This window comes from Arachis hypogaea, chromosome 15 (assembly GCF_003086295.3).
Source record: "Arachis hypogaea cultivar Tifrunner chromosome 15, arahy.Tifrunner.gnm2.J5K5, whole genome shotgun sequence".
In the NCBI taxonomy this organism is placed as follows: Eukaryota; Viridiplantae; Streptophyta; class Magnoliopsida; order Fabales; family Fabaceae; genus Arachis; species Arachis hypogaea.
Genome location: NC_092050.1, coordinates 21883000 through 21907082, shown reverse-complemented (window position 1 = coordinate 21907082; position 24083 = coordinate 21883000). Strand labels below are relative to the sequence as shown.

Here is a 24083-nt window from a genome sequence, read left to right as displayed (position 1 = left end):
TAAACTTTGGTACTTGTGGTCTGTTATGAGGTGACTTTTTCCATAGGGCTTGACCTGGAATTGGATTGATATAGAAGGCATATGTGTTATTATGCGCTTCCATTTTCAACTACTGATGACAAAATTCATCTGGTCTTTTTCCAGCCCTTGCCATTGCAGCACAAGCATGCACACACGACATCCTTAAACAGCATTAACACAACAACAAAGATTCCAATAATAAGCCAACAGTAATACCAGATAAAAAATAACAAAAAGATAACAATAAACAAGTAAAAGAATATTACCACTCAATTGCAAGAAACCACATGTGCAGAGCCTCTTTCCCAGATCAACAACCATGTTAGTTGGCCAGCCATGAACCTCGAATTTCTCATAGTCTGAGTCACCAGACCACATCGGGACCCAACTCTTTGACTCCTTCCTTATCTTTTCTAATCTGCTGTGTTGTATAGGTGATAGAATCCCAGTGTTCGAACTAAGCTTGACTTTGTTCCTAGCGATGGACCTCATTGCATACATCATGACTTCTTCCAAAAGTGTAATAATAGACTTGGCTCTAGCTTCTTTGATCCTAAAGCTGAAGACTTCACAAGTATTGTTGCAGATATTGTCTATTTTAGGTGCATTACTGAAGAAAGCCCTACTCCAAGAGTCCCTAGGCTACTTGTTCAAATACTCCCAAGCATCCTTGTTAACCCTCTTAATTTTTTTTATAATTTCAAGGAATCCATCTTGGCTAGTACACCTTGCACAATCCCATAGCAGCCCTCTAAGCTGGAGATCCTTCCACTGCTTATTGAAGTTCTTCCATAAATGCCACACACAGAATTTGTGATGGACATTTGGAAAAACCTCCTTAACAGCATGGATAAGGCCCTGAATTTAAGAAAGAAAAGAGTGGTCAGACACTTATTATCGAGCATCATAATAGTCCCTAGAGTTACATAAGTGACAGCCATATGGTCCCTTAAGTTTTATAAGTGACATCAAAAAGGTCCCTGTTCATTACATACACATCAGTTCATTATATACACAGCAGTTCATCAAAATTAGTCCAACTACTAAGTAAATCAGTTGTTCATTATAGACATAGTAGTTCATTATATAAGCAGTGATCCAACTACCATGTTTTATTCTATTATCACAGCAGCCAATACTAATTATACAACAACAACCATTACAATGTCATATAACAATTAATAAATACAATCAATAGAGCAGGTACTTGCTATTCACAACAAATAAATTTCTAAAATGCACCTTCTGCATATCTGATATGAAACAGAGCTTGTGTTGCTTATAATCTCCCAAGTCTTAATGAAGTAACTCCAAGAACCACCTCCAGTTTTCAGTATTTTCAACAGGGATAATTGCATATGCAATCACATATATATATATATATATATATATATATATATATATATATATATATATATATATATATATATATATATATGATTGTTTGCATCTTGTCCAATGGCAGACATGATCTAACCACCATGCTGGGTCTTCAGAAAAGCTCAATCCAAGCCTATGAGGGGTTTGCAGCCAGCCAGAAATCCCTTCTTACACGCATCCAAGCAAATGTACATCTTCTCAAATATTGGTTCATCATCAGGGTTGGGCTGAGAGATAACACCAACTGTGACAGTGGAGTCTGGGTTACTCTTAAGCAGTGTGAGCCTGTAATCCCTCACCATCCCATACTGGGCAGCAGCATCACCATACACAATAGCCCTAGCATCTCCTAAACCCCTAGTCAGTGAACACTTGCTTAGATCCAAGTCACATTTTGTCTTAAAATACTGTGCAGCCTCACAGTGCCTTAGATTAGGATATTTTCTTAGCTTCTTCACCAATTTTCCGGCTAGCCACTTCTTATTAGCCAGTCTGTTTTTGGTCTCCCTTGCACAGGTGTGGTCATCCATGAACATCTTGGTCTGCCAGTAATTGTTCTCAGTGTTGTTAGTACACAAGCCAGCCACAGTTCTCATCCTTACACACTGCTCCCATCCTTACATTATCATTCTTCTTAAACCAAATCCTTCGACCCTCCTGTATACAGTATTCACTCACAACCTCTTTGAACTCCATCTTTGTAGTGAATGTCATTCCAACCTCAAGCCTTAGCTCCCCAAACCTACCTCCATCTCTGAACACAGGGAAGACCTCATCTGAATCAACCTCCTCCAACTCATCCTCAGAGTTTGGAGGAGTCTTTATTTCTTCTGAGCGCCATGAGTCTCCACCATCAGATTCCTCATAACCTTCATCTTGGGCAGCATGGTATACTCCCATTGAGCTGAACTTAGGAATTGATCTAAAAAAAAGTTCATCATCCTCAGAGTCTGAGTCAGCACACACGGAACCATCATCCTGAACCATTACAGCCCTCTTTTGTGTAGTAAGTTTCTTATCTATCCTGGTTCTCAGTTTTACATTTGTCTTTTTTCTTGCTGATCTCTCCAAAGTCACATCTTCCTCACTAGACACCTCATCACCACCAGGCCGATATGGTTCATCCTCTTCACTATCATCACTGGCTTGACTATCTGAGAACTCATCTGAGCTAGACAATGCGACACATTCTGTTTGGGGCTGTTTTTCCTTAGCAATTAGTCTTGCAGTAGTTCCAGCAGCAGCTGCTCTTATTAGTGGCCTCCTTCTATATGGTGCTGCAGATTTTACATTCTTAGAGCCTCTCCTTGGTACACCAGACTTCTTGGTCTCTTTTAATTTGGACCATGGTTTAGGAATTGCAGTGGGTTGGGCCATTTTTTTGGTGGGTTCTTGGGCTTGGTTTTACTGGGTTGAGCCACTATTTTTGGGGGTGGATTGGGCTTAGACATAGGAGTTGCAGTGGGGAGGGGGTGTATTTTTTCTGGTAAGTCTAGTTTACCAACAGAAATTGAAATAGGTGGGAGCTTTTGTTTTGGTTCTAGAGACAAGTTATCTATAGGCTTTGTTGTGGAGACTGTTTCTTGGGTGGGAATAGTGGTGTCATTTGGTCCAGAGGTTGGAGTAGATGGTCTTGTGGTGGGAATTGGTTCGGCTTTGACATTGGTGGTGGGGTTTGGGGTGGGGTTCAAGTCCTGTATCACCATCAGCTCCTTGCCTTTAGATGACACTGGCTCTGCTTCCTCATTATACAGAGGTTCCGAGACTCCATATTCGTAGTACACATGAATAACCCCCTTGTTCTGCAAAGCAAGGTAACACATCTCCAAGAGCTCCTTATCATCTGTTATAGCCCTTAGACCATTTTGCAAAGGCCTATTAGGCACCAACCACCATGTTTGAGTCACCTTGTCATAACCAATATTCTTGTGGTAGTCTCGGACAAAGAAGACATCCAGTGTGTCTGTATCAACTCCAGGCAACTCAAAAACCTCTCCACCATTGTAAGTCATACCTCCATCAACATCGGTGATGAATGACCCTCCATGGTGAAATATGAAGGTAATCAAATGATCAACCATCTGCAATTTCAAAATTTTTTTTGTTATATCAGCCCCACTAACTTCAACCATATTACCAAGTTAAAAACTCCATAATTAAAATATAACACCCTGTTTTCAACTATAAACGCAATAAACCCTTGGACATAAAAAATAAGTTTCCATGTTAACAAAAATCCCCTACTCAGTATATAATTTTGCTAGACAACGCGACACATTCTGTTATAAAAAACAAGTTTCCATGTTAACAAAAACCCCCTACTCGCTCCGGTAACTGCAATCGCACCGACGCCAGTGATCAAGATAGCGGAGAAGAAGAGACCTCTGCTTGTTGTGTTTGCGTTGTGTTTTGAGAGGGAAAGATGATACGTTAGTGTAACGTTGATGAAGGGAGATTTTGAGCATAAAATGACGTCGTTTTACCTCATTTTGGCGCCACACCAAATACTACGTCTTGCGTGCTGCCAGCGTGTCACCAACGAGTCCAACTCACCTTTCCGGTTACGCTAGCTGGACGAAATTGGCCGGAAGGACGAGTCTGAGTCCCAGAGTGCAACTTCAGGGATAAATATGAGTAATTTTTAACTTTAGGGATCACTATGAAGCTCGAGGGTAACTTCAGGGACTACTTTGAGACTTATCTCGGCAACAATGTGGTGGAAGGGTGGGAAGCAATTGTAAAAATAAAGATAATTTGGGGATTAGGATTTTAAAAGAAAAAAGGGACCAAATTGCAAAAAATAAAAAAGAATTTTTTTGCCACATCAACTAGCCATTATAGTGTTAGCATGGCAGGAATGAGTCTATTTCAGCTTTCCGATAGCCAATGATGGACAGAAATTAGGGACTACTATGAGTTTCGAAGTGCAATTTCAAGGACAAAATTGAGTAACTATTAACTTTAGGGATCACTTTAAGTCTCGAGTGCAATTTCAGAGATCATTTTGAGGCTTAACTCTGTATATATTGGATTATGAAAAAGCAATATGTAATTATTGTTTAACGAGTCAATCAAATAACAAATACAAAAATGTTGGGTAAAATATATTTTTTGTTCCTAATGTTTTTTATTTTTTAAATATCTCTAGTATTTAGTTATATTCAATTTTATTCCTAATGTTTTCGATTAGTTTAATTTTGTCTCTAACATTTTTTATTTATGCCAAGATTATCCTTAAAAATTTTTTATTTTATCTCTAATGTTTTACACGAAATTAATGTTCGGAGATAATTTTGTAAAAATATCCCTAATATTTAGTTTTATTTAATTTTGTAGAAATTAATAATATTTTCAAAAAAATCACAAACTTAAAATAATATTTCCAAGACATGACACGTTATAACCAACTAAGCTACTCCACTTTTACCTTGATTCTATATGAAGTTGATTTCTATCATTTTTAAAAAATATACTTGACCTTGTAAACATGGGTGTTGGCCTTGCATGTGAAAGACTGTAAGATCACATCATAAATTGTATCAGAAAGTTCGATCCAGCAGGCCAAATTTTGATATTGAAGGGACCGTGACGTGATGACTTAGCTTGAATGGTCTCTACTCTCCTCTGCATCCACAATGTGTGATTCTGTATGTATGGATAATGACCAGATGATTGCATCTTGACCATTTCATTTGCAGAAAATCAATCGAGTTTCAACTGCTCCTATAATAAATTAATAATAATAAAAAAAAATTGTGTACATTTTTTGTGATTATTTTTGTGTATATTTCTTTTATATATTTTTTATTTTTAATATTAAAAATAATTAATAGAAATTAAAAAAATATAAAAACAATATAAACTTTATTTTCTAATACTAACATTTCTATGAAACTTACTGCATAATATAACATACAGTGATATTCCAATAATAACAAGAAACAAGATCTTACTCTTACACAATTATACTTGTCCCCTACATGGAGCAAACACGACAACCACAATCTAAAGCTTTTCTTGTTCTCCTCCTCATCCTTACCCATGCCACCTGCTTGATCCATTGCCGAGTTCTACCTTCCTCTCCTTCTCCTTCACTGGCTCCCGCACCCGTGCGTTTCATCCTCTTTCCTATAAAACATGTTATGTGAATATTAAAATTAATTATTAAAATCAGTTCGAATATATTCATATATATATATATATATATTTTGTTTAATTTATTTTTAATATATATTTTATACTAATGACTGATTTTGATAGTTGATTTTTTATACATAAAAGTTCTAATTATTATTATTTACACTTAGGTTATTGTGTGTGTGTTTCTTGCTCGTAAATTTAAAAATAATCCACTTTCAGGGAAGCGTTGTTGGTGGGGCAAAACCAAGGTGGGGGTCAATTCCGGCTACATGTCATTCAAAGTGCAACCAATGCAGGCCTTGCGTCCGAGTCGAGGTCTCAATCAAAACATTGACAATGCAACAGAATGAATACTATCCTCTTGCTTGGAAGTGTATGTGTCATAATACCATATTTTCACCTTAATTATAGTATTATACTAATTAATTAGTAACACTGCACCATTTCCCCATTTTAGTTTTTCCGTTACAGTTCATAACAACTACCAGTTGTTTCACTTCATATTAGTATGTTGCAAGTTTGATATGGCCAATCCAATTTTATTTGAAGATAAACTAACGTGCTTTTCGATTCATCTCTGATAAGATCACAGATATATACTAAATACTATTGCTTCATTTTTTTTAGCCAAAAGGTTTTCCGTTATATAAAGAGCAGAATTTCTAACCGTACGGGCGCAAATTAAACTAGCACTAGGGACGCTTCTCTAATAAGATGGATCTATACACATGGGAGGGAGTTTTATGATTTTTTTTAATTAATCTGAGTTAAGGAACACTTAACATTCAACCGGGATCCTCTCCAGTGAAAAAAAAAAAAAACTGGATAATATCCGGTGTTTAATCTAACCATTTATTGTTTTCTCTTTCTTACTTAATTTTGACTCCACTTAGAGAATTAAAGGTGAAAGATCACACTTTATTCTTTCAAATGTTTTTTTCACTGAAGATGATCCATTTTCCATTCAACCTCTTGGAGCTGTTGTTAATTAAAATGTTCAACCGAGGAATTTTGAGGCCCCGTCATCAATTCAAACGTAATAATCGATGATCTGTTTTAAATTTCAATGGTATATACTTTGTATTAAACTGTTGCCACCCAATACTGAAAATGAACACCATAACAAGGTCATAAATAATAACAAGGTGAATAACTTAGTAAGAAACAAATGTGGTCCCCTCGTACATCGAGATTGGCATGCTATGGAGGAAATTAGTTACCAAATACAAGATAGTAAATATGAGAAGAATCGTTAGTTTGGCGAAGCTGGGTAAAACTCACGTGCGTGATTCTTATTACTTTTTAACTTAAGGATACAACTTGTGCACAAATAATCGTAGTCAAGTTTGGAGCCCTGTGCTTGTTTCTTTGTTTGTTTGTGAAATAGAGATGGGCACGTTTTTGAAAGTGGCCATGACCCATGAGCTGTTTAGCTTGATCTTACTGACTTGCCATCGTGCCATGGCCGCCAGCAGAAAAGTCAAAGGCCCTGTTGAATCACGCACGAAGTTTCAACGACTCTTGGGGCTTTGCTAGCTATCACAAAAAAGACAATGAAGCGTGGGCCATCATCGTAGCAGCATAAATAGATGTGTGTGTGTGTGGAAGGTCAAAAACCAAAATCGAACAAAAGGTTACATAGTGTGAGCACGGGAGAAAGATTAAGCAAAGGAAAATCAAGCAATGGAAGGTTTGATTCCTTATATCATTGATGCCATCAGGGATAAGAAACAGAAGCCTAAACGGAGCTTGAGCCGTTCAGACAGTTACCGTTTACTTTTGGGATCGGATTCCTTCGGCAGCTCTGAGTTTTGGGGGCAGCAGCCTCATAATCACACTCTTGCTGTGGCCACCCCGAGAGGCAGAGGCAAAGGGACACCCCTTGCTTCTATTCCCAATAATGCCCCCAATGCTTCTCAATATCATCATACTCCCAACAATATTCGCAAACGATACCCTCAATCCTCCTCCTCGTGATGTGCTGAGTCCAACAAAGTAATTCTATTTGATTTTCCTTTTCTTTTTGGGTCAAATTCTATATATATAGAATGTGTGTTCTTTCATTTTATTGATTGGTTTAACATGATGAGGAGCTACTATCATTTGTAATGTAATTCCTACAGAATCAACCGTAACCAACACCACTTGCTTTGGTCTGCTGCATCAAATGCTTTTTGTTTCAATAGTGGAGCAATTGGGTGACTTTCTATTTCCTTTACACGCGAAAATATAGATGTAAATGTAATACTTATTTGTCAAACATTGATTTATTGAATGATAAAAACTTGGAACTGAAAATGGCGTCAAAACAACAGAGCCGGGAGAATATGATTAAACATAAGATGATAAGAAATGTCCCATACATTAAGATGTACAACATCAAGGTTATCTAAGCAATCCTAGGTTCCTATTGCATTTGAAGCTAGTCTAGCAGTGTGATTAGCAACTGTATTACAGATCTTGAGAATAAAATTACGCTGAAAAGAGTTAAATGCAATAATGATGCTCAAACTATTTCTTTCTATCTCAGCTACATATGCTATGCTCCTATCCTTCATTCCTTGCTATCTGGATATCCCAATAAGTCGCTTAAGTTCTCCTTCCAAAGGTGAAATTGACCGCCAGGCATTGTTGACTTTTAGCCATGATGGTCTACCTACCCTTCATGGTCCTGAACTGCTTTCCCAAGTCCATATCGGTTTTGTTTTTTCAAAATCTGTAAAATCAGTGTTAATCTTTATTGATTTTTCTCGGATCTTCATTGATCCTTCTGGAGTTCTGGGGGCGTCACCCACTGTTTAATTTTACTGAGAATGTGTTGACTAATTCTTATTAGAACTTTAAATAATTACTCTTTTCTGATTAACCTGCACAAAATGATCCTTGTTTTTCTGTTATATGCTCATCTTCCATAGTTTTTTCCACAAGCGTTTCAACTTTTTTTTTAAGATGATTTTATGATTGATATGTTGAGCTTCCTAGAGTGATGTTTGTTTGTACATTCAACCACATTTTGAATGCGCTTTTGACTGTGAACGGTCTCTTTGGTCCTGATGCCCACATTAGATAACCTTCGCAAGGCTGAAAGGTTAATAGAATGTTGAGAATTTCTTCTGCATCGTCCTAATTAGAGGTGGATATTATTATTTGTTCATCCGAAGTTCTTGGATAGTTGGATTTTCTTTTATCAGCTGTGCAACTTGTTGTATGAGATTGATGTGCTGATCTCTCTTACACCGTATGTCCTCTTTTTTTTTTGGCAGCCAAGGTTCTTGGCGATGCTTGTTCCAGAATCCACTTTCTACACTATCCCCATTTGCAATCTCTCTTCCCTTCTCCATGTATACGAGCTATTTTGCTTATTTGAACACCATTCAATTTTAACGTATTTAATAAAATTTTAGTAGTAAAAATAAAAATATTAAAAAAAAATTTTTTAGAAGTTCTAATTTTTATTTTTTTAAAATATTTTTTTAAAAAAAATAATTTTCACATAATAATAATTAATAAACAAAAAAATTATTTTATATTATTATATTCAAACATAATTAATAAATAAAAATATATTTTTGTACGAAATATTCAAACATAAAATCACCTTTATTTTTTTATAAGATTTTTAAAAAAAAGATAATTCAAAAAAAATTTTTTATTAGAAGTTTACCTAAACAAACCGATTATTCCATAAAATTTGTTTTTAGTAGCATTTACCTTCATAATTCTATTCTACTGATTTTTTGTTCTCTTTTAAATTAGAATTTATTATTTGAAATTTTTTTAAAATAAAAAACTAATTCATCATTTTATTTTATTATAAACTTGTTTATTTAATAATTTAAAACATTTTAGATTGGATTATGCATTTATTTGAGTGTCATGAAGTTATTAAAAAAATATTTTTTATTTTTTAGTATATTTGATAATTTTTAATAATAAAAATAAAAATATTAGACAAATAATTTTTTTTAAAAATTTACATAATACATAAATAAATATTTTTATATTATTATAATAAAAAATATTTTTGATAAAATATCTAAATATTAAATAATTTTTTATTTTTTTAAGAATTAAAATAAAAATAAGTAAAAAGTATTTTTTGGAATTTTTTATTTAAATTAAAAAATATAATATTTACCGATTTAAATAAACGTATAAGTATTTACCAAATTACATTTAGAGTCATATCTCGGATACAGTGGGAGAAGCCGAAAATTGAACGTATTCCGGATGCACTGACCCCGTTTTATGATACGGGACGCCAAAAATTGAACGTATTCCACCCCGTTTTGTGATACGGGACACGCTGGTCATATCACGGGTGCACCCAAGATATGAACAAGAGAGCATCTCAGATACACTGTGTTCGAAATATGTGCATATTCTGACATAGAGCAGTGCATTCGAGATACGTGCAAGGAAGAAAAACAGGGGCACTACATCCAAGATATAGTCACCCATTGTGATCGTAGGGCATCCCTTTTTAGCGTGGAAGAGATGGAGCAAGTAGACGGTTGGTCACAGACTTAATATCGGGTTCGTCTGACCGAGCGTACATGCGATTGTGGCCTGTTCCAATCATTGCATTACCCATGTCGACACGCCCTGGCAGCATGTGCAGCTGCGAGTATTGAGTGGGGTCATTTTGTGGACCCCATGTGCACGATGGCTTCTGTATTCAAGGTATACGAGAGGGAGTTTCCGCCGATACCAGACGAAAAGATGTGCCCTCCATGGTACGGTGCATGCCTGAAAGCCCAACTCAACCATGAGGAGGAAGGCATCAGGTAGGCCGGTATCCACTCAAATGCGGAATGAGATGGATGCCATTGAGCGTGCAGAGAAGAGATGTTGACTCTGCCGCGGAGAGGACCACACCAGAAGTGGGTGTCCCAACACGCAACGCTCGGATCCATGACGACGCATACAGTTTAGGGTTTAGGTCTTTTTGTTCCACTGTTGTCACTTTAATGTACTGATTGTTATTAAATGTATTTAATGTGTAATAAAACATAATTTCTGTATACCTAAATTCGATTGTTATGGACTATTTTTTATCTACAACATTACAAAATTTTCATAAAAAAAAGCATACAACATTTTCATAATATCAGATCTTGAATATATCTCGAATGCAGTGCCCCTGTTTTCCTTCCTTGTACATATCTCGGATGCACTGCTCTATGTCAGAATATGCACATATCTCGGACGCAGTGTATCCGAGATGCTCTCTTGTTCATATCTCGGGTGGACCCGTGATATGACCAGCACGTCCCGTATCACAAAATGGGGTCAGTGCGTCCGAGATACGTTCAATTTTTATTTAAATCGGTAAATATTTTTTTTTAATTTAAATTAAAAAAAAAAACAATTTGGAGGCATCCAAACAAACGGCACTGTCAATCTTTTTTTTGTCAGGATCTGGGCCAACAACCCGGCCCATATCTAAGGAAACTAAGCTCCATACCCAAATCCGACCCGGATTTGAAAACTCTGTCGAGAGTTGCCTCTCTAGGTTGCGACTGTGAGTGTGCGACCTTCATCCACCTTGAGTAACGCTGCCGTCGACCGCATCGTCGCCTACGCCTGCAACGTCGCTGTCGTGGCCTGCCCGTCACTGTCAATCTTTTGAGTGGAAACAAAGCAAAATATTGGGCCTCTGGTTTGACCCAAATTACTTAAAGGCGCAGAAGCAGGGGAGAGGAGGCGAGGAAAGAGCAGAATGGGAATTCGATCGGTATTCGATGCGGGTGAGATGCGAAGAGAATTGGAGAAATGCGGTGTTGATCCTCACAAGTTCCTTCCTCTTGTTTGGAAGCACGTCATCCTCAAATCTAATCACCACTCCGATTGGGACTGGGAGAACCACGCCCCTTCTCTTCCCTCCCCGGCTTACTCTCTTCTCCGCTCCATCCCCCCTCTCTCTTCCTCCCTCCACTCCGTCTTCCACTCCAACGATAACCTCACCTCCAAGCTCCTCATCAAGCTCCATGTAACTAACTCCTCCATCTTAACATAACATCTTACTTTTCTGCTTTGTTTTCTTAAATCAATCATTATTGTATCAGAATGGCGCTTTTGTGGAGGCTGTGATCATGAGGTATGACACTCGTTTGGGAAAATACGCCGGTAAACCCCGTCCCGGTGGTCTACGAGCAACTTTGTGCATATCATCTCAGGTTGGTTGTAAAATGGGTTGCAAGTTCTGTGCAACTGGAACCATGGGATTCAAAAGTAGCTTAACATCTGGAGAAATAGTCGAGCAATTGGTCCACGCCTCTAGGTTTTCACAAATCCGTAATGTTGTCTTCATGGTATACTCTGATTGCCTATTTGTCTAGAAAAGCTTGGACTTTTTAGCTGCTTCTTATTGACAGGGCCTAATCTTTTCTAATCACTTGAATTGATGCATGATTGCACACATTATTCTAAGACCTTGTTCATTCTTTTCATATATATGTCTTAGGGCAATTAATACTTATTTTGGCTCTGACAGGGAATGGGAGAGCCTCTAAACAACTATTCTGCTGTGGTAGAATCCATTCGTGTCATGACTGGATTGCCGTTTCAATTGTCATTGAAAAGGATTACTGTCTCAACGGTAGATATATTTGCTATCTCTTGCATTGTTTACTCCTATTATTTTCCTGACCTAAACTACCTTTCAGAAACTCTGTTTTATTCATGTAGGGATTACTTACATGCAAATACTATGGAATGGACTGAACAATTAGTACTATCAACTTCGTTTGAGAGTAGTAGTGGAAAGCCCTGTGATGGCATTTCTTCGTTAATAAGCATATCGGTTAATGTTAGAGTAAAATCTGAGAATTACGTAAACCAATTATGTTTGTAGTCAGAGTCTGGACATGCCTTGATTTATATGTTCTGTTCTTGTTATAAGTCATTTCTTCGTTAAAAAATAAATAAAATAAATCTTGAATTGTAGAATTTATGAAGGGTATGTTTGCATCTTTAATAGGTTGGCATCATTCATGCTATCAACAAACTTCATAATGATCTGCCTGGTTTGAACTTGGCAGTCTCACTGCACGCACCAGCACAAGATATCAGATGCCAGATAATGCCTGCTGCTCGTGCTTTTCCTTTGCAAAAACTGATGGCTTCACTGCAAGAATATCAAAGAAACAGGTAATCACACTTATTCGTGTGATTTCTTTTTATGTAGTCTGTATTTTTGGCCGTTCAGGTGTGAACAATTCCAGTGGTTTTGAAACTTCCATGTTTCATCCTTAACAGTCAGCAGAAGATATTGATCGAGTACATAATGCTTGATGGGGTCAATGATGAAGAGCAGCATGCCCACCAATTGGGAAAACTGCTAGAAACATTTCAAGTGGTAAGCACTGAACATCTAAGCTATTCTATATTATATTTCTGTCGGTGTTTCTCAAGAACTCAGTGACCCTTAATGATTAAAATCAAATAGGGCATCTGTTACATTTTTAATCACAGTACCTAGTTTCATATCTTGGTGTATGCTAATTGTTTTGCACCTTGCATCTGTTTGTTATTAAACTTGATCGACATTCCCAGTTATGTAATAAACTTGTGCATATTGTCTCAACTATCTCGCAGGTAGTGAACTTAATACCTTTCAACTCTATTGGTATGTTGAGTCAATTCAAACCAACTACTGAGCAGAAAGTTTCGGCATTTCAGAAAATTCTTAGAGGTACGTACAATATCCGAACAACAATTCGGAAGCAGATGGGTCAGGACATAAGTGGTGCATGTGGACAATTGGTGGTTAATGTACCTGATAAGTCTCTCGGAAATGCCGAACCCCTAACAGACATAGAAGATCTTTTCATTTGATATAGCTTAAAAAATTTAATTCTAGTGCTGCATTTTAAATGTCTACTTGTTTATGTATCGTTTCCAATTTTAAGTAGAAGCAAGACGCATGAGTGAAACAACGAAGATGCTTGTAGATGTGGTGAATGAATGTCATAGAAACAAGGCTCCCCCGATTTTTGTAGATTAATGCGACTTGCACCCAAGTTTCAATGCGTGTGTTAATATGTAAACGTTTTCATTCAAGAGTTAGGAATTCATTTAGATTCAGCTTTAAATTAAATAATGAATCAAAGTTCACAGACAGACAATTAAGAAGAAAAAGAAGAAATGATGGAAATAGCCAAATAGGAGTTGAAGTGGACAATTCCTCGCATCCTACACGCTCTGCTCATTCATTCTCTAATTTCTGTACTCCCGGTAGATACAGCTACACTGGGCCACTTGCATTTTTCGGCTAATTTTTTTAGATATTAATGAAACTTTGGTACAACTCAGTTATTGGATTTTATAATGTTTTTCAAAATTTTGGAGCGGGAATTATGAAAAATACTATAAAATTCAATAATTGAGTGTTACACCAAAATGTTATCAATATCTAAAAAAATATATGCCATTCTTCCCATCAACCACATTACATAGGAAATCTTATTTTTCTCCAGGCCAAATTATGACGGGTTAATGGCAAATCAGATGATAATGTGTTGCAAAATAAACTATGCATGTTAACAACTAAAAAACTGGATAGCAAAGAAGTAATTTCGATTCTTTTCTTTTCAATTTAATGTTACTAGAGAAAAGTGAAAAACAAAATCTTTAAAGTTAGCTATTAGAAAAAAGAATGACTTTTCTTAAGTACAACATCAGGTATTTCATATTAGATAGCTACTTCTAGAAGAAAGACATTTTCATGTGAAAATGATATTCCAAATTTTTAGATAATTCGATTAAATATATCAAATTATCTAACGGTTCACAATAGTATTTTCACATAAAGTAACCACCTTTATATTACTCGTTGTGAGACTTTAAACACTTGATAATAATCAAATGCTTTCTTAATATAAAAATTGAATGAGGTTATGCTGGAATTGAGTACATTTTGCTTGTTTGAGTATGCTCCACTTTACTGTGCTTTTTCCTTAAAAAGAAAGTAATTGGATGAGGATTATTTTTGTTAATGAACTTCCAATGCAGTAGATTAACAAAAAGAAAGGGAAAGAAAAGAAAAACACCCAATGCAAGACAAAAGGTTAAAGACTATCACTCGGACAAATTAGTTCGAGTTGTTTGAATTTTTTTTTTTTTTTTTGGTGTTTGCAGAATATGCTTTAATTCATGTTCTTCGAATCCTGCATGCATATACAATATAATTTCTTTTCTGCTCTACTGTACCTTACGAAATCGTCCATTCACATTAAAACCGTACTAGTAACTGTAATCGTGATTCGTGAACTTGCAGCGTTCCATGAGGGAAACCATTTTATTCATCAAGGTTTATGCTATTAACTAATTTACAGGTGGAATAAATCAATTTTCTAGGGCGTGGGTTTTTTTTTTTTTTTTTTTTTTCGGCGGGGGCATTAGTGTTACACAATGTACCATAATTACATATATAGATTTATACGCTGTACAAAACTAACTGGGACGGTTTTTATTGCTCTTTAACAAAAAGAAATAATCAATGGGTCTGTAACTGCCTTCTTTCTGAGACAATTTTTGCTTCTTAGATATGCTTTCTCTAGTGATTCTGTTCTTCTGATCCCAGCTGAAAGAAACATGGAGTAATCAAATTAAAAGGCACAGAAAACATGGCACGCGTACAAATCCATGATTTTTACCTTTGACCTGAAACAGATGTTCTTTGGTGAATCCGAGATTCTTCCTTTTGAAGCTTTTCGGCAAGATGAAAATCAGAGTGCTCTAATCTGTCCTCAACAAAACTTGGAGGCAGTTCTATTCCACAAAGTGAACATTTGTAGTCATTCAACCACAACATTGTCTTATCCTCGCAAGAATTAAGTCGCTCATCCTCCAGGAGATTAGACAAATTTAGTGTACTAGTGTCTTCAAACTGTCCCTGAATTGGAAAAGTTGATTCCACCGCTTCTTTAACTTGGCCATAGTTAGAACATGAAGCATTGTTGCCAGATGTTTGTATCTAATAAATATATCAGAAAGCATAAATAACATTCATGTATACAATCACCCATATTTGATCAATGGATTTCTAAAATTGACACATATTTCAGCTATGCAGATTGTTGTATAAGTATACCTCCTCTGAACTCCAGCCAGTGCCACTTTGGCAGTTTACATCAGATGAATGATTCCCATCAACAGGATCTCTGCTTCTTTGGCAACTGCCAATGGAAACATCAGTCTCTGTATGGCTGACAAAATCATGATCTGCAACATCTGGCAAAAAACGGTTCCTATCGGCATCTACAGAAGTAATGAAGTCGGTGATAGTCTTTTGTTTCGGATTAGATGTTGAGCCACCATACTTGTCTCCATCAAAATGTGACATCCTAAGGCCTAGGATGAGAAGAAAAAAGTTATACACTGACACAGACAAGCCACAAATGCAAACTTTCCCGTAGTCTACATCTCTAAAGTTTAAACTGTTAGTGCTCTTTCATCTCGGCCTTGAGCACCATCCTTAATATTGTCAATAATAATGAACCTAGCAGAAACACACACCTATCAATCTTACTGAAAGAGGAAGTTCTGCTTTTAGAAGCTCCGAAGCATGCTTCAAGATATCCTCCCTCGAGCTTATGTACTTTCGTAAAGTCATGGCTCTAGTCCGAACCTGTTGATTGGTCATTTATTACTACTTGCAACAACAGTATAGCATGATGCCATGATGGTAAAACACAGTGAAAATAACAAAAAAGGGAATCGAAATTAAGATATAGAAAATTTAACAAACCATAATATCCCAGTGCCTAGTTCTCTAAAAATAAAAATTAACAAATAATGAGCATGGCTTTTCAAGAAGTGAAGTTATTTTCTCCTTTTTCAATAAAGCCTTGTCTACAGAGGATAAAAACAAAGCTATAAAATTGTTCTTGAACAACATTAGGAACAAATGCAAAAGAAAATAGTCAAGACATCAATAGTACCTCGAAGGAAGAAGTTTTCAGTTTAAGAGTCAATGTTCGCCCACAGAGACCCTCTTTTTGCATGTCTGTGGACAGCATTTCAGCAAGCTCCGCTGCAAACACAAGCTTTGCATAACTCAATAGCTGATATATTGTTAGGCTAACATAATTTGGGTCTTATGTATTTCAGAAATTCAGCATTGTCATAGTCATTAGCTAAACCGTTTTGCAAAACAATGCATATATAATGAAATTAACACTGCAACTAAAACCAACTGAATACTGAATGGCAGATGTTAAGTTTCTCCAAATTCCAACTAATTTACTAGAATTTTTTATGAAAATATTGAAAACTAGAAATTTAAGAAAGTTCCGGAACAGAGATGTTAGGTACCTAATTTTTTATACAACAGAACTTCATCTTCGGTGGCAGAAAATGTTCTTTCGTTACTAATGCTCTTCCGAAATCTGACTTCAGGAGAATCTGTCTTCCCAAGACCTAAACCCACAGAGAAAAAGAAATCTTCCAGAAAATTCACAAAAAAGTCACATGTTAATAAAGGATTCACATAATTTAAAATTAAACATTATTACAGTTGGAAAACTTTAGACTGAAGGCTAAGTTTATTAACTTTTGTAAGTTGTAGACAATAGAAGCAAGCATATTTGAAATAGATGTCAGTGATTCAGGTGGAAAATTGCACAAACTCCAGTCTAACTGCCATGCAAAAGTAGAAATCCCTATAAATATAGCATGCATACAGTAAATATTACAAAAACAGCCAAAGCCACCCAGGTATCTAACCTGCTGTTGACTGAGAGAAAAGAGCACAGAGGTAGCTAGCCTTCTCCAGCATCTGTTCACACGTGTTAATTCCAAATACAGCCTTCAGAATATGTTCGGTGACCTTACCAATGCCCCCAATCTATCAACAGTATTCATTCATTATTAATCAGAAAATCCTAATTTCCAAATACACATGCATATAAAACAATCCTGCTCACAACAAGACACATCACAAGTAATTTGAAATGGAAATTTTAATAATTAATGAAATCAGTAGACAAAATTTTGAACCTTTCTGATAGGAAGGGAGGATATGAAGGTCATAACAGCCATACGATCATTTGGTAAGACATACTGTCCATTTGGCTTGTTAATATCTGAGCAAACCTGCATGTGGGTGAAATCCTCAGATCAGAGTCACTCCATGTCTACTACTTTACTTTACGATAAAACAAAAGGGGAACTATTTCTGATGCTCCAGTTCACAATATTAAAACAAGATGAGGAACCTTGGCAAGTAGGCGATTTGGTGCCACTCCTGCACTACATGTGAGACCGGTCTCTTCATAAACACTAGTGCGGAGTTCTTCCGCAATCTAGAATTCAAATTTAGAGAAGTTAGAGGGTTAACACATCTAGAGGAGAGGCCTTTGAGTACTAGTTTAATTCAATGTCTCAACTTACTTCTTCACTTTTGATGTTCCTTCTTTTGCATACTTCAGTTATATCAAGGTATGCTTCATCAAGGCTAGCAGCCATAAAATTGGGATCATACCTCCGAAAAACTAACAATAATAAGTTAAGATTAAGCTAATAGAATTTAAAGAAAATACACTGCAATCTACTATTAATCGTTACAAAATAAAAGTACCTGTTCTGGTCAAATCACTGTAATGGGTATACTTCTTGAAATCTGTGGGGACAAATATTAATTCTGGACAAAGTTTACGTGCAATGAACCCAGGCATAGCAGCACGAACCCCAAATTTCCTAGCCTATATGAAATCCAAATCAGCATCGGAATCATTCAGACTCTAGAATCCTCAACATCAAGTTTAATATTGACACAACAAACCTCATAATTGGCAGTGGATATCATAGACATGCTACCAACAGCCATTGGCTTGCCCTTTAATGTAGGGTTACTTAAAGTCTCAACTGCTGCATAGAAAGCATCCATATCTACATGTAACCAAATCCTTGAAAGATCCCGCAAAGCTTCTAGCTCAAGTATTCTTCGGTCAGCTACCTGTTATTGCACAAAAAACTGCAAATGAGTGCATATGATTTTGAAACCCCTTTGATTATCAGAAAGAAAATCCAAACCAGTGAGAAACATAATACACATGGTTGATGATTATATAAACCTTCTGAAAATGGGATAGGTCTGCTTGGGTAAGCTTATCACATTGAGTTCGGATTTTGTCGATCTTCTGGGTAATAAAAGCGTCCTTGCGTTCCTCGTTCTGAAAATACTTAGATCCTTTGCTCATTTCATACACTGTCCTTTGTACTTTCTCCTTGTCCACACCATCCATTCCTGAACAAAAGAATTCAGTATGTATACATCAAATATCATAGGGTCAAGGATAGTATCAAGTATCAACCATCATGTAAATTGAGTTATTACTTTGTCACTTTGCAAAGGAAACAGTGAATTTGCATTGAATTACCTTTTTCAAGAATAAACACCAAACGAGAAATGAAAATTAATAATAATAATTATAAAAAAGAGTTGGTGCCTATAGAGACCTGCTTTGGCAGTTGTATAAACAGTGTGGTAGGATTGCCATGGACGAGCACCGTCGTCGTTGGTTTCGGTTCCCTCCGTCGCCGTCGCCGTCGCCATCGTCACCTACACACACACACAGACACTTTGAATGGTTCCAATTTTGGAGGCAGATTCGAGACCGCCAACCCACACGGCCACACACTCTTTTCCTGTTTATTATTTCACATTTTTTGTTTTCAATTTTCATATTTGGGCCGCCCGTTTATTCGTCTCAAAATAACCAAAAAGTAAAAAACACCAGCAAATTTCTACGCAACAACAAAATGCTTGTTGTTTAGGTCCAAAAACAATAAATAATAAAAAAAAAGAAATTAATTTTTATTTAATTTTATACATACATCTAATCACCTCATTTTAAAAAACAAATATAACTAAATTATTGCCTAAAATAATTTCTGTCGAAAAAATGAAAAATAGACTTACATAAAAAACGAAGTTAAAAATAAAGTCACTTTACTCTTGTAAAAGTTATTTTTTATTTTAGACCATACGAGATAGTGTGTAGTTATATATGAGAGAGTGTAGTTATGTATGAAAGGAAGAGAGTGACTAGTAAAGTACTATTACAAGAAAGTGAGAAGCTGTGGAATTGTTCAAAAACTATTATGAATGTATTGAGAGGTGAATGTATTGAGAGGTGAATTTAATTATTAATTTAAAGTTGACAGCTATGGATTGCGAGTTTTTTAATTTTGATATTGAAGAACGGATCGTGTATAACATGGTTATGGGGGTTCAGGGTGTATAACCAAACTGTAATGGCTGCTGAACTCAAATCGGACACACCGATTTAAGGAACTGAAGGACGGTCCAATTTCAGTAAACGGTACACTAATCGGTGGGTCCGATTTGCGTCGTGCTGCCACGTGGCGAGCATGCAGTGCTTCCCTCTTTGGCTCCGTTCCTTGTAACCTCAATGTGAGTGTCTTTCCCCTCTCAACAACAATCACTTTCACTCTCATCTCTCTCTCTCTCTTTGTTCCTCAACCCCACATCCTTATTCACTCTCACCATTGTTGGACCACCAGAAATTTCAAAAAAAAATTGGAAAACAATGCCAAAAAAAAAAAAAAAATCAAAGAAGTAAATTAACCAGACCTTCATATTGTTAATTATCTTGGATATCCTATTTATGTAAGTTTTTATTTTTTAATATTTTGATTTAGTAAAAATAATAATAGTGATAAAATTAAGATTTTTAATAGCAATATATATTATAATAACACTAAATAGAGATTAATCATGTATATATGTATGATATAATTACTGTTAAGTGTTAAAAATAGAGATTAAAATAGAATTAATTAGTTAGTGTTTATCATTTATAAAACCTCTGTACCGTTGATTAGTTAATAATATGTATGTAATGTTAGGTTTTTTTTATTTAATTTGGGTTTAGATTAGATTAGATTCATGATTATTATTGATTAATATGTTGTAAATGAAATGAATCAATGAATGGATATGAATGAGAAATCTGTAGATAATTTTTTTTTTTATTATTATTATTATTATTATTAGAGAGAATCAATCAATGAATTATTTTTATTATTATTATTGTTATTATTATTATTATCGTAATTAATTATTATTATTATTATTATTATTATTATTATTATTATTATTATTATTATCCGTGGAGAATCCTAATTAATTATTATTGTTAATATTATTATTATTATTATCATTATCGGTAGATACTTAATTATTATTATTATTATTATTATTATTTATAGTTATTAATAATTGAATTTAACATAATTTAGTATAATTTAGACAAAAAAATGAATCAGATTTACTATGTATGTTACAATGTATGTTTGATAGGCAACTATGCAGGTAGTAAGTTGTAATAGACATGTAAGGAAAATTATATTATTGTTAATTTAGTTATATTACACTGGTACTTATAAAGGAAATGTGATTTTGTAGGGTTCACGGATGTTGATATCTGATCAGTTAAAGCCGCTCGATCCGTACAACTAAATTGTTGGGGGTCACTTACGGGAGACGGGTTAATAGCTGACCTGATAGAATCGTGTCGATTAGAGATAAATCCGACACCATCACGTGTCACCATATGTTGACGGAGGTTACTTAGAAAAAAGTACCATGCATCAGAAGTCTTTCCCTCCACTATGGCAAATACAATAGGCACGATGTTGTTATTATCATCTTGTGAGACTGCAACCAACAAATAATCCTTGTATTTACCATACAAATGAGTCCCGTCCACCTGCACTACTGGCTTGCAATGTCTGAAGGCCCTAATGTAAGGGTAATAAGTCCAGAAGACTCTATGTAGTACACAAATATCAGGAACCAAATCATCCCCCTGGTACGCAGGCATTGTTTCAAAGTGAACCACTGCTGACGGCTCCTTGTGACACATGGCCTCAAACCATATGGGCAAAGCTTCATACGATGCTTCCCAACCTCCGAAAATTGACTCAACCGCCTTCTGCTTTGCTAATCAAGCTTTCCGATAGCTGATGGTGTAGTTAAACTTCGACTGGACTTCCGCAATGACTGATTTCACCATTAAAGATGGGTCAACCTCCACCAACGGCTTAATTGCTTCTGCAACTATCTTGGAATCCAGTTTCGAATGGTCTTGAGAAATTGTCGACCTGGTACAAGTGTGACTACCATTGTACCTCCTTATCTCCCAGCAGTACTTCTTCTGCATTTTTGTAACCCTGATCAGCCAATCACAACCTTTGCCATATTGTGTACATTTAGCATAGAATGTCGTCGGTTCCGACTCATAAACTCGATAGTCTACACCTCTACGGATGATATAATCTTTCATTGCCTTGATTACTTCTTCCCTTGAACTGAATTCCATCCCCACCGTAAATTCACCGTCGGTCACAACAGGAAGCTCTGCCACAATCACACCGCAAGATATATATTTTCATAAATAATCATTAAATACATATTTCTTAATAATTAAAATCTCTCTATGCATTATACGTAATAAATCAGTTTTTATGTATACAATAATAAATCATTTATCATATAAACAATTGATAAATACACTTTACCATGTATGATTATAACAGTCTATACATGCGCTATTCTATCTACATAAAGAACTAGTAAATATAATTCATAATAAAGAACTATTAATTAATAAAGTAATCAAATGGTATGGTCACAAATGACATACCTGCATTCATATATTGAAGAAACTCCGGTGCATTCATGGCTTCCAAGTCCAACGGCCGCATGAAAGAAGGCTCCTGAAACGGAAGCGAGTTTGCTAGTGCATTAGCAACCTCCGCCACATCTGCGTTCATAGTGTCGTCAGCTCCATCTTCGTCTTCACCTGGACCAACGATCTCATAGTTACTTTCAAAATCTTTCTCTCTATCACTATTATAATCTTCCAATTCAATATTTCGGTCCGCTTCAGATTTCTCGAACTCAATATACAACTCGATGCATGACATTTGGTGGCGATTCTCAATATACATTGAAAATATTTCCTGCATACTCGCTTTATTTGTCACGTATTTGGTCTGAAATTGAACGAACCCACCAAACACAGGTAACGGATACCTGTACAAAATACACGATATTCTTCTAGATCTTTGTGAATCTATCTTCTCACAAATCACACCTTTTAATTCATCCAATGACAATATGAATGGAATAACAACATCTAACGGATTTTCACATACAAATTGAACTCCCTCGTATATTTGTAATAAAATCTGTCCATAACAATAAATTTTTAATACAACTCTATCATCCATAATACTATACGTGTTTAAATACTCTCAATCTCAGTATAATCTATTCTACATAAATGAAGAAGGATGAGAGAAGAGGAAGAACATCACCTAGATGTAGAAACTCACGCTGAAGAAGAAGAAGAAGTGGGGGTTCTGTTCTGTACCATCTTTGGTTTATGTATGCATGAGTAACTAAATCGGACAGTCCGACCGCGTGCTCCCAATTCAAAATTTTTCACGCAACACAAATTGGTGGCTCCAATTACTTTTGCATCTGATTTAGCCAGCAACAAATCGCTGGATCCGATTAACGTGCCATATGATAAAAAAAATTTTCTAGCCACAAATCCCTGGGACCGATTTGTGTTCCATCGGATTCAAAGAAACTCAGCCAACAACAAATCGGTCCATCCGATTACATGCAACGCACACTCACCCTCACACAAATCGGACTGTGCGTCCGATTTGTGTTCCTTTCTCCCAGCAAGAAATCGGACGGTCCGATTTCACCCCCTCCCAAATTCCAACGTTACGCCGTCACACCAGTGTAAATCACCCACAATCTCCATAAAGCAGCGCTACTCAGATTTGGAAATCATATAAAAAAAAGCCATGGATTGCTGGTCATAGTTTGGATAAGATAAGGAAAAGTATATGGAACTAACTCCAAATCAGCCAAGAATTGAACAACTTAATTAATTATAAATATAATAATTAGTTTTATTTATTTATGATTTAAAATATTGGTTATTAAATATTTCACCACATTCAAATTAGGAGGAGATACATTCAGTATCATTGCAACGTGAATCACGAAAACTGATTCAATTAGCTTCCGTCTCTTCACCCTCCTTCCCTCTCCAAATACCTAAAACATGATAAATCAGAAAATAGATTCAGAACCATCCAATTTACAAGGAAAAGAAACATCATAATACCTAACATAAGTACCATCCACGTAGAGGTTTTAGATTCACCCAGAAGTATTTGGCTGGTTTTTGGCTGAAACCATCTTGGTTTCCTAGCATTATTGGATAAGAATAATTTTTCGAAAGTCCCAATACCTCTTTAGGTGCTTGTGAATTGTGATACATATTGAGAAAGACCATATAGACATCCCTAAGTTAAAGAGATAGAATAGAGATTTCATATTTTTGAAAAATTTTATTAATAGAACACATGCAAAGAAATTCAAGAAGAGTTTTAAAAATTTGACTGTACTCATATATGAAGAAACAGATTTTTTTTCTGTTATAAAATAAAAAAATATATTTTTAAATAAAAATTATTCTAGTTTT

General features: G+C 35.7%; 2 protein-coding genes across 3 annotated transcripts; one reads left to right on the top strand and one right to left on the bottom strand.

Moving 5' to 3' along the window:
- The first annotated feature begins 11012 nt into the window (after positions 1–11012).
- Positions 11013–13605, top strand: LOC112749941 (uncharacterized). Its single transcript, XM_025798382.2, has 6 exons — positions 11013–11533; positions 11610–11855; positions 12038–12142; positions 12524–12693; positions 12802–12901; positions 13141–13605. Exons 1-6 carry the CDS (start codon positions 11264–11266, stop codon positions 13378–13380), a joined length of 1131 nt encoding a protein of 376 aa, XP_025654167.1. The 5' UTR covers positions 11013–11263; the 3' UTR covers positions 13381–13605.
- A 1210-nt stretch (positions 13606–14815) lies between these two features.
- On the bottom strand, positions 14816–19310 carry LOC112749939 (DNA polymerase kappa). 2 transcript variants are annotated; one of them, XM_025798378.2, is made up of 14 exons: positions 19006–19310; positions 18621–18793; positions 18329–18502; positions 18125–18248; positions 17938–18038; positions 17763–17849; positions 17545–17640; positions 17272–17392; positions 16861–16989; positions 16488–16579; positions 16063–16174; positions 15638–15897; positions 15201–15520; positions 14816–15127 (listed from the first exon to the last, which is right to left on the bottom strand). In XM_025798378.2, the coding sequence occupies exons 1-14, from the start codon at positions 19100–19102 to the stop codon at positions 14998–15000; spliced, it is 2016 nt and encodes a 671-aa protein (XP_025654163.1). In that variant the 5' UTR covers positions 19103–19310; the 3' UTR covers positions 14816–14997. The 2 variants fall into 2 exon arrangements, with proteins under 2 accessions (XP_025654163.1, XP_025654164.1); XM_025798379.2 differs by having other exon boundaries at positions 16861–16965.
- Positions 19311–24083: the final 4773 nt, after the last annotated feature.